This window comes from Cyprinus carpio, chromosome B17 (genome assembly GCF_018340385.1).
Source record: "Cyprinus carpio isolate SPL01 chromosome B17, ASM1834038v1, whole genome shotgun sequence".
Taxonomy (NCBI): Eukaryota; Metazoa; Chordata; class Actinopteri; order Cypriniformes; family Cyprinidae; genus Cyprinus; species Cyprinus carpio.
The window spans coordinates 12,985,173-12,997,437 of NC_056613.1; the positions used below are offsets into that span (position 1 = coordinate 12,985,173).

Here is a 12,265-nt window from a genome sequence, read left to right on the forward strand (position 1 = left end):
ATATTTTAATATATTTCTGATTTTGTTGTCCTGCCTGTTGTTACTGTTCATATGAAGTATTATTTCATTCTTTTTCAGTATCGACCAGACATCCCTAAATGAGAATAAAATAAGGCAAACAGTGATCTTAGGTCAGACATGTGACTCATGGATGTATACAGCCCACAATGTCCTGTAGCATCTGTCATTTCTAACATCTGTCTGTCTCACAACACAAAAAAGATTAGGCTGCTTCGCCTTGTGAAGCCACAGATCTGAGCATCTAATGGCGTATTTTTCTCTGTTGACAAACTAACGATGCTTTGCTAAATTTGGCTTTCTGCCATAGCTGTTAAACTGATTTGAAAGGCCACAAACACACACACACACACACACACACACCGATCGGACTATGAAGACAGAATAAAAAGGTTTATCGATCTGACCACTTGTATCTTGAGTGGGTGGATTGAGCAAAACTTTGGGTCAGAGGTCAGTATGCAGTGACCTGTAGATCTATAATGACTGCTGCTCTACTACACATATTATGGAATTTCAAGTTTATTTGTATAGCGCTTTTTACGATACAAATCATTGCAAAGCAACTTTACAGAAAATTAAGTTTCTACAATATTTAGTAGTAGCTTATCAATGATGATAATCTGATAATCTCTCTTTTCATTCACTTTCACCTAAAAGTACAACAAACAATGTACAGTACAGTGACAATGCCCTTGTTTTGGGTGTTTATCTCCTTAAAAATCAGTTTAAACTACAACCACAAGACTGATACTGAGCTCAATCTAAAACAATCATTCATTAAAACTGTGAGGTGCTAAAATATCTCTCGTCACCTGCAGAATCTGTATTCTAGAAAGTTTACATAGATGCAGAACTGTAAATAATTTTGGTTCTGTAACCCTCTTCATCCTAGATGTGAGCAGATGGAGATGGTTGGACAAGACTTTTGTGCATTTGTTGATTTCAGTAATGGACTGAAGGAATATGTCTCTTCATCATCATTTTTCCTCTGTCAGAGACGCTTATGATACAGTATGTAGAATTATACCCTAAGTAAGTTTACCAGTCATAATTAGTGGTTCAAGCGTGTCGCGCTGAAACCATATTGTAATTGTTAGAATGGCCACAGATGAGCAATTTGGTGGTATTGCATTTTTTGAGGGGATAAACAATTGTACACTGTGCATTTTTCCACACATACACATGATATTTGTATCATATGGTAGAGCTCATCGTTCTGAACAACTTTGCCTCTACAACCACTGCTGTCAATCAAACCGTTTTTTTAAATGATTGAGAAGATGTGTAAACCTACTTTTTCCGAACTAGTCCTAGGTTTTTCGCTCAGTCTGGAAAAATCCACTGCAGTGCAATTCTCTGGACTCTCTAGGTCAATAATTATCAAAGACATGTTGAAATTTACCCCTTGGGAAGCTATAATGGGGGCCTTTAGAAAAGGGTCCTGTCCAAATATACCCAAAAGTCTATAAAGCCTAAACAAAAACTTAATGAAACCCGCTGAGCACATGCGACAGGTGATTCTAAACAAGCATGCAAAGTTTCAGGGAGATCAGATCACAACTGGCACTATTACAGTCATAAATGTCTAAAAACATCATATTTACATGGTAAATCATCTGGATTTGCCAAAAATGCTTTTTTTAAATAATTGAATTAGGTGGTTACAGGCTTGCTAAATAATATGTTATGTATGTTTCTTTATGTGCTTAAATGCCTAAAGTGCTTGAACCCCAGTAATTGCTTCTTGCAGCTATAGTGAAAATGTGTTTTTGTCAGGATATTACTGTGAATACATTTTTAACAGTACTTTCAACTGCTTGAATCTTCTGATCTGACATGTGTTAGTGGTGGAGTTTTACACAAGTTGAATTTTACACCAATAAAATCAGAACACATGATCCGGCTACTGTAATCTGAGACAGAGAGGATAGTCAATACAGAGAGATCATTTGCAGTATTTTTTGCTGCAAAAAAAAGATTGTTAGAAAATAATAAATGAATTAATTTAACATAGTTTATTCTTGAAACAACTGAAAATGGAATTATATTCATTGAAAACAAGTCATAATACACTCTCATGCTCTCCAAGGCTGCATCTAAAATAAAGTAAAAACAGTAATACTGTGAAATAATTTTACAATATAAAATAACTTTTCTATTGTGTGACGATGAGATGCAGTATTTATATCACAATAGTCTGTAAGATATACATTTATTACATGGTTTACATCTATTATTTCCACCCTCAGTAACACAGTAACACAGTTTGCATTTCAAAAAGTTGAATTGTCTTTAGCATTCGTCATGTTGTTTTGGTAAGATGGCATTAACTGGGGTATGAAGATGCTGTGGGGTATGTTCGGTGATAGGTGCACATATCAAAGAACATCACAACATGCTTCATTTACCAGTTCGGTTTTCATTAAATATGGACATAACACATTTGTTTTGTTACTATACTGTTTATTTGTAAGATTGATGAGTAAAGACGATCGTCTTTGACGTCTGCCATGGCAAACACTCTTTGGATTATCCTGGTTTACGCCTATGCATTCCTATCACCTCATTTGGCCCTAACGGCATACCCTACGACATATTGTAATTTATTCCTGCGATGGCAAAGCTGAATTTTCAGCAGCCATTACTCCAGTCTACAGTGTCACATATTATAGACAGTCATGGTTCTCAATAAATGTACCAATCAGGCCTGTTTGTGTGAATAAGAAAATGTCTGTGTTTCTCCTCAGGTAAAGGTGATGTGTTTGGGGACGTGTTCTGGAAGGAGGTGACTCTAGCTCAGGCATGTGCTAATGTGAGAGCGCTAACATACTGTGACCTGCATGTGATCAAACGGGACGCACTTCAGAAAGTCCTAGAGTTCTACACCGCCTTCTCCAACCACTTCTCACGAAACCTGCTGCTTACGTACAACCTGCGCAAAAGGGTGAGTGAATGCCGTCTGCTGTTTTCTTTCAGTACTCTTTCATTTTCCACTGGCCCATGTCGATCCACATTTGTGAGCAGAATTTCACGGCACCCATATTAACAGGTTACTACATTCAAACTTCACAACACAGCATGAGCACAGCGGGAAGTAGATTGTAGCATAATGAACTTGTGGGAAAATATAAATACACCTCGTAAAGCTATTTATCAGCATGCTCACATACATCACCACATATAGTGAAAATCAGAGTAAATCCAGATGATTTAAGCAGTTTAAGTATTGAAATACTGATATTGGTTTAATAAATAAAAAATACAGCATTGCAATTAATTCAGTAAACATCTGGTTGACACTCCAACATAGTAGGTGGCAGTATTGCAACTTTAAAGGGTAGTTCACCCAAAAATCAACCATTTACTCATACTTATCATTCCAAACCTGTATGACTTTATTTTTCTGCAAAACACAAAAGAAAGATATTCTGAAGAATATTGTTAATCAAATAGTTTCAGCTTCCATAGACTTTCATTGTATTTGTTGTCTATACAGTGGAAGTCAATGGGAACCAAAATTTCTTGGTTACCAACATTCTTTGAAATATCTTCTATGTTCTTCCAAAGAAAGAAAGTCAAGTTTGAAATGACATAAGAGGTGAGTAAATGGTGACACAATTTTTGGGTAGACTATTAATGTCTTTAATGCTGATTACCACTGGTCTTAAAGTGAAAAAAGAAGATAATTCCATGTGCATCTACTACTTCCGCACAAAATCATAACGACAGATGAAACCGGGAGTCCCTACAAAAACATAAATCACTTTATATATGCAGTAGAAAAACCCCTCACAAGTCTTCTTTTGAGAATACAAAGAATGTTTTGCTTGAAAAGGGCCTAATACAAAAACCCCTCACAAGTCTTCTTTTGCAGTTACGTAATGCTTTGCTTGAAAAGGGCCTAATACAATCTGTTGTATTGGGTGTGTACGTTTCAGTGGAAGTGCCAGTACAAACAATTGAGCAAATACTCTGATAATTAACATTTATGTGTGTGACAGCTGTTAATATATAAAGTATTGCTGAATTGAAGAACTGTGTACCATTCATCTGATTGAAAGAGCTGTTTTACCATTTTATCAGAGAGACAGACAGAAAAAGAGAGAAATGGTTTGATCAGAAACACAAACAACACTAAACTGGCTTGTTTAATTGACTAGATATGATTGAAAGGTGGATTAAGGGATTAAAGACATGCAGGCTCTTTCTAAATCCTTATTTGTTCAACTCTATATTCTTTAATTGGAGAGGATTGTATAGAAGTGACAGGCAATGATAAAGACGAAGGAAATTACCCAAGATGGGTCGCTCACATATAAACTAGAGAGTGCACACACCACCTGCTAGGCCACATCCCTGACTGTCCCCTATTGTTTTGACTTTCTGAAGAAAAACATTAAATTTCGTTTTCATTTTATCACATCAAATCACATAAAAATTACACTCCATAAACCAGATCTTGAAGTGTAGCAATTATCCTACCCATAAATTCCTTCCCAGTTCATAATAAAGACAGCTGTCAGTGTGATAAAATGGCTCTCAGTGTATCTAAATTTTGGATCTCAGCCCTGTGTGAGTTCTGTTTTTCAGTGGAACTGGGTCTGAGGAGGAGGCTAATAATAGCTCAGCGAGCGTCTGCCTCTTTATTGGAACGGCTTACACTGTATAGTTATAGTTATCCATATGGGTTAAATATAACCATCATATACCTCAGCAAACACTTTCATATTAAAGCCAGGACTAAATCCTTTTACATAATCCATCTGCTGCATAAATATATACTGTTTAACATGTTAATGGCACAGGTGAGAGCTTCACACAATATTCTCTCTTTTGAGCTCTTCACGCCTTCACTTGTTTGTAATGGCCTTTTGTCATGTTTGCATCACTTGTAAGCTGGATCTTTACCTGGACACTATGGTTTTGTTAGCTATAATGGTCTGTTCTCTTAAACAAAACATTTAAATATGAAAACGCAAAATATGGTTATATTGATGCCTCTCTGACACTGTTGCCAAGTGGGAGACTTTAATTAGCTCACGTCTCCATGAATTAGTCATGATGTTTACCATTTGATTGTGACCCAGATAGAAAAAAAAAAACTTGTTATACATGGAAAAAAATGTGTCATAGGAAGATTACATATGTTGTATTTCTAGACAAATTCCTTATTCAGCAACAGACTTTATATAGTGGTCAAAAAGGCAGTTTTGGCCTAGATAAAACAGCAGCAGCAGCATACACAGAGTGCATATTGCAGTCTATTTGTGATTATGGGACTGTTTTCCTACTTTTAATGTATGCATTAGTCCTCATTCCTAACCACACAACTCCCAAATGCAATGTTGAGAGTGTTCAAAAGAGTCACTTCTTCCAAAGCCCCAAAGCAGTACTCTGTGTTGAATTTAAGCACAAAATAACCTCTAAATACAATAAAATACAAAAAACAGTTGGCCCTTTTTTCTTTTTTTTTTAAGAACGTGTTTCATATTTACTATTGTAATCAACATTTACAAACACAAATCAAGGACTTGAATTAAAGTACAAATATTCTAAGGAAATATTCCAGAAAAACCAAGTACTCCTTTTAAATTTTACTATAGTAAAATACTTGTAACACTTTAGTATAAAGGCCAGTTCTCACTATTAAATAGTTGCTAATTACCATGCCTATTATTGACATATTGGCTGTTTATTAGTACTTATAAAGCACATATTCTGCATGACCATATTCTAAATCCCTAATTCTAGCCAATACCTAAACTCAACAACTACCTTACTAACTTCTAATAAGCAGCCAGTTAGGAGTTTATTGAGGCAAAAGTCACAGTTAGTGGTATGTTAAAAGCAAGAATTGGACCTTAAAAGAAAGTATGACCAAAAAACGCATTTTACTTATAGTGCTTATAAGTAATATTTTACTTCAGTACATTAAAAATAGTGTCATAAATATGAAAAGTAAAAGTACTGATTGACAGACCACTGTTTATTAATTTTGCACAGTCATATTTAACTGAATCACTCAACCATCTGCAATCGGATCAGTCAAGTTCACCAATGAATCATTCAGAACTTGTTGTAAACTGATCCACAGGTTCCCTGAAAAGAATCAACTCAAAACAGTGATTTGTTCACAAATCTGACAATGGTGTTGAGTCTCGGTTTCCTTAGTTCAAATAACAAGGAATGAATATTTTTTATGAAATGAGTAAAAATTAAGATATTAAGCTTTGGAATGTAGTGAAATAAAGTTTCCTAAAATGAAAATATTCTGATACATTAACAAAGTAGAAATAATGTTATTGTCCACCACTGTTGACATTATGCACAAGTGCTGTCAATTCACCTTAACTTGTATTGATTTAGAACATTACTTTAACATCTAAATTAGAAGTCAGTATCACAAACAATCTTTGTAATAAAACAGAAATACAAGATGTTTTTGGAAACCAGAAATACTTGCTGGAGGTTAAATATTAAAGATGATCTACTGAGTTTGTACACAACAGGGCGCATAGCACCAGTTTTGGCATCTTTCTATGTGAAATCTGAACAAACAAACTCCCATGATGCTAAGACAGTACATACAGTACATCTGTCCTCTGTCACACTTGCATAAATAAGTGCTTAAACGGTTCTTCCAATTTGTTTCTGTGCATGTTTGTGGTTGTCATGGTAACTCTGCAAAATCCTCTTCATCTCAACGCTGCTGTGTCAAGAGTTATTTTAGCTTTGATTAAGGTTCGGTTTATGCAGCTGTAATGGGTAAAACACAGACATTCATGCACACAAAAGACATTCACAACCTTTAAGATGCATTAATGTGTGTGCAAAGAGGAATGCGTGTTTGCTGCTTTAATTGAATTGCTGTCAAAATTCATGAGCGGTAAAAGGTCAGATGTGTATCACTGGTTTGACAGTCATTTACTCAGTATGTCCCATCATGACCCTGTGTGTGTTTGGCAGGTGTAAGTGAATCAATCATCGCTGAGGGATCAGATTCTGTGAGGTTGTGATGAGTGTGGTAAATCTGATCTTAGATCAGTGACAAAACCAATCAGTCAGCATGAGACACACAGTGAAAGCACACAGGGGTGAATTCACTAAACAGCAGTATTTCAGCTCAAAAACCTGCAGCTTATTCACTGACCAAGTACTTCTCATAAACAAGCAGGTATCGTTTAATTCTGTTTTCCAAGTAAAATAATTGACCCTTTCCTGACATCATTTCAAAACACACAAGCCTATAAATATCAGTAAACAAAAAGTTCTTAAAATAAACATCCATTTGTGGTTAATAATAGTTATAATCTATTCAAAACGGCGCCTCATAAGCCATTTGGTTTGAACGTGTACAGATCGTTCTGGCTTATTCCTCTGACTCAGTCTTTGGTGGATAGTTAAATTAGGCAGAGATTAATTATGGGATGTGAGGCAAGAATATGAGCATGTTATTAATGTTAGTGTGTTGTATGTCACTGTATTGACTTTTAAAGTTTTTGAAAGTATCTTATGCTCACCAAGGCTGTGTTTATTTGACCAAAAATACAGTAAAAACAGTAATATTGTGAAAAATTATTGTAATTTAAAATAACCATTTTCTATTTTAATACATTTAAAAATTTAATTTATTCCTGAGATGGGAAAGCTGAATTTTCAGCAGCAATTACTGCATTCTTCAGTCTCACATGAATCAAAAATCATTCTAATGGTGCTAAAATCATTTTAATAGTCATAGCTTAATATTTATGTGAAAACCATTACTTTTTTGATGAATAGAAAGTTTAAAATTACTCCAATTAAAAAAACAGCTTTTATTTGAAATAGAAATCTTTACAAACAAATTATTTTTACTTTCACTTTCAATCAATATAAATCAAACTCACCCAATAAAAATAAAAACAACAACAAAAACAAAAAACGTACTAACCACAAATGTTTGAATAGTAGTGTACAGGTGGAGCGATGTTACTCTAAAGCATCTTAAAAATGAAATAAACCATTCACATCATCATATCATATCATATCATATCATATCATATCATATCATATCATATCATATCATATCATGTCATGTCATGTCATGTCATGTCATGTCATGTCATGTCATGTCATGTGATGTCATGTCACATCACATCACACTCCCAGCATTGCTGCTGCAAATATTACCCACAATCAACTAAATTAAAATAATCAGGATAATCATAAATGAGATTTGTACATCTTGTGCATTGTAACAAATATTCCATTCAATTTAAAGAGCAATCACCAAAATGCAAAGTATGCAATGTCAATGTCATATTGTCTCAATTCAAGCATAAATTAAACATAAGATCGTAACTTTTACTGTAGACAGGATGCAAACGGAGGTTTAGTGGTAGGTAAAAGAGAAAAGTAAAACAGGGCTGTGCTGTGAGGTAGGATAGTTGTGTGTATGCTTTCATTTCAGAGTATTACAGTGTTATGGGAATTTTTTTCTGCTCCAATGTGCACACAGTCGGCTTTTAGTTTGAATTATGAAACAGTGGAGATGTGAGTGCTCCCTCTCGCCCTGCTGTCTCTCACCGTCCCCTCCTTCCCCTCATTTTTACTGTTCTATCCCCAGACTAACACCTCCAACATCACACACACATTTTGAACACTTTGAGGACTGCAGAATGAGTTTCCCCTGTTTGATGATGATATATTTAGGGGGCAAAAGCAAAAGCAGAATACACAAGAGGGTCGTGCATGCGTGGGAGTGCGAGGGACACGTGGCAACAGAAGGATTCTAACAATACACCATTAGGAATCTCTGTGTGAGCACATAATACCACCCTCCTCGTACACGCAGACACACACACCTTTGTGTAACGCTTCAGCTTTTGTTATGCAATCCTTCTCTGCATGTCTGTCCTATCTCTGCCTTGTACATCCTTCAAGGGCGAGCGTTTACAAAACACCAGAAACAATGGCATGAGTGCTGACAGCCTCAACATTTACATTTAAGTACTAAGACTATTTATTTTTTTTTAGAGCATTTTGTGATTTAAAGGAACATTATTTAATATGAATACAATTTAAAGTAGCAGAAAATCATTTGGACTCTTCCCTCAGTTTGTAAAAAGTAAAAAAAAAAAAAGTGTGTTTAACCCTCATATTGTGTTCTGGCCATTTTGACCAGTAGAGGATTTTCTTTTCTATGAAAATATAAGTGAATGACTAACTGACTTTGCTTACACAGGGCATAACAACAACAAAAAATATGACCAGCCTACAAAAAGAAGCTTAGAAATTTCTGATTTCTTGTGGTCTATGAGCAGTCACTTCCAAAAAGAAATACAAAACCTGTGCTAACTGAAAGAAAACAAGTTGACAAAAACATAAAAAAAGAGTATAATGAGATATTTACATGCAATTTTTTTTTTAAAAGACTGATTATTGACTGAGCACACGACATTAGGTTACTTAACTATTTTTTCATCACATCACAACTGATGCATTTACATGAGGAAGCTTGTTCCAAGCACAAATATAAAGATTTTAGGTCTGTTAAAGCAAAAATATATGAAATATGTATGATTGATTTTGTGTAAGTTTTTAAATGTCCAAATTAGTTTTATTGTCCGTTTTACAAACTGAGAGACTGGTTAAAATGATTTTGTGGAAATAAAAGCACATCACATATGATGTCGTTTGAGCTTTAGTTGAATTTAAAGAGATTATTCACCCAAAAAATGATTATTCTGTCATCATTTACTTCCCCTCATGTCATTTCGAACCTGCATGACTGTTCTGCAAAACAGTCGATATTTTAAAGAACGTTTTAACTGTTTTGAAAGTCAGTGGGGTTCAGATCAACACTGGTATGGATAAAAAAACAACAACAAAAAAACAAACCAAAACAAAAAACACTTTATAGTGTGACAGATATGGTATGAATGTCTGTGCTGAAGCAGGCTACAAACGTGCGTATGGATACCGTGGCTCAGAAATATGGTTGATGGCTATAAAGGTGGATTTATTTCGGGATAGTGGAAGGACCTGTGTGTGTCTGTGTCCAGGACGGGAACGGCTGAATGGGAGGGCAGCGGTCTGGTCATTACTGTCCATCATCTCTGTAACGCTGAGAGAAGCAAGACCCTTGATGTCATTCAGAAACGCAATCTACTGAGGCTGTCTATCTGTCTGACTGATTTTTTCAGTTCTCTCGTTCAGCCTGGATTCTCAGAGGGAGCTGTGGCATTATATATCTCCACCTGCTGCCAAACACGATGAGTTATTTAGAGTTCAATTACAAAGAAACATTACATTCAGATGGAAAGTGGCAATATGACAAATCTGAGCACATTATGGGGAAATGCCTAATACGCTCTGTATCTCCCACTAATACACATTGCTTAAGGATCATTTTGTGGTGTCTAAACTCTGAATGGAAAAGAATGTGATTTTGTGATTGTGTGCATAGCCACCATTTTTCGCCAAGGTCGATTTTGTTCCCACCACTTTATGGAATTGCTTGCAGCTAGCTGTATCTAATAAAGAGGAACGCTCTCCAGTTGTTAATGTTTTCTGACGCTGGAATTTGTCATTTTTAATGTTTGACTGAGTTTTGTCATTTTAGAAAGCGACAGCAGCAACGTTTCCTCCCACACAGTGTAAAACAAATGTGCTCCCAACATTGTAATTCCACACTGTGATTGTAAAATAAAGGTTAAAATAAGAAATAGGGTTGAATAGTAAGATATAATTTTTTATAAAGAGATATAAACTCAAATTGGAAGATATAAATTCAAATTTAGAGATCAAGTCAAATTGTAAGATATTATACAGTAAGATATTAAGTCTGTATAAATTCAAAACTCTTATACGCTATGAAGTAAAAAGTCTAAGACAATGTAAAGTTGGTATCTATAAAGTCAAAATTCTGATACATAAAGTCAAACTGAGAGATCTTTAATCAAACTGTAAGTTATGAACTCTAAAAGTCACAGAAGACAAGTTCTTACCAGGGGTAAAAGACCATGTGTACCACCTGACCACTAGTGATCGAATCACTGTAGACAGATGTTAAAAGCAGGTCCTGGGTGTCATTTGTTGAAACAGTGTTTTTGTATGATGTGTTTTGAAATCTAGAGTCTGTCTCTGACTCTCTTGTCTCAGGAGAAGATGACTTTTAAACCCCCCAAAGCTACACCTGACCTTTTCACAAACACCCTTTGATGGCCTGTTCACACATACACAACATTTACACAGCCTTTTCAAAACATTCACAGTATATATGAGATTATAGCCTTCAGCTTTATTCTCAGATGTAATGTATCAGATGAATCAAAAGCAATAAACACATGGCCAATAAAAGTAATTTTTTTAAAATTGTTCACTGCAAATAACAAACAAGCTTCCACAGCACTACAGCACTATCCTCTCGTGCTTGACATGAGGGGAGAGCATGTGTGTGTCGGTCTGTTCCCAGTAATTTCACAGACAGATTGGCGGTACAGATGCTTGGGTGCTCTGTCCCTCTTAATGAATATTCAGAACATCAATATGAATATTAACATATTAAAAATGGAGTCATACAAATGCACCGTCCAGCTTGCAATAGTGACAGGAACAAACTGTTTCAGTATGCAGAGATGTGTGTAACACACCCACAGTATTTTTTTTTTAAATATTTTTTTTCACCGATCAAAACTGAATGCTAGTATGTGTTTGAGAGAGAAATACGTGCCTTCAATCACTGACCAAAGTGCAGCATAAAATCGCTCCCTCCAGATCCACACTGAACAGACACTCACATAGCATAGGCTTGACTTTGGGAATCTGCTCAAGAAAACCCTTCACCTCTGAAATATACATGAACTCCAATAAATAACTTAGAACTTAGAATATCTTGCAATATTCACGACACCAAACGCAGGGTCTCCAGGACAGTGAGTGTGATCTCTGTATAAAGAAGATATCTGGAGTGGTTGAAAGTGGTCTAGTTCCACTGAAGTCTATATATTGCATAATCTTGTGCAGCCATACTTTTGACCATCAGCATTAAGAGTTCATATTGTAGCTTATTTTAGCCAAGGAGTGCCTGTATAGACTCAAAGAGACCACAGTTTTTTATTTTGGAGTCCAATGTAATGTAGAACCACATTGACTTTCATTGTATGTACAGTTGAAAAGGGTAATTGATTTAAAATTACAATTATTGACATTGCAAAATATTATTGTACATTTTAAAATAATTAGGGCTGTCCTCGACTAAGTA

At 35.4% G+C, this 12,265-nt stretch overlaps 2 protein-coding genes across 2 annotated transcripts in view; one reads left to right on the plus strand and one right to left on the minus strand.

Annotated features, from left to right (window-relative positions):
- Positions 1-12,265, plus strand: part of kcnh1a (potassium voltage-gated channel, subfamily H (eag-related), member 1a) — a 47,075-nt gene that overhangs the window by 29,293 nt on the left and 5,517 nt on the right. The window contains 1 exon segment of the mRNA XM_042742348.1: positions 2,769-2,965. Coding sequence (XP_042598282.1) covers positions 2,769-2,965 — 197 coding nt within the window.
- Positions 1-12,265, minus strand: part of hhat (hedgehog acyltransferase) — a 49,437-nt gene that overhangs the window by 1,414 nt on the left and 35,758 nt on the right. The window lies entirely within an intron of this gene.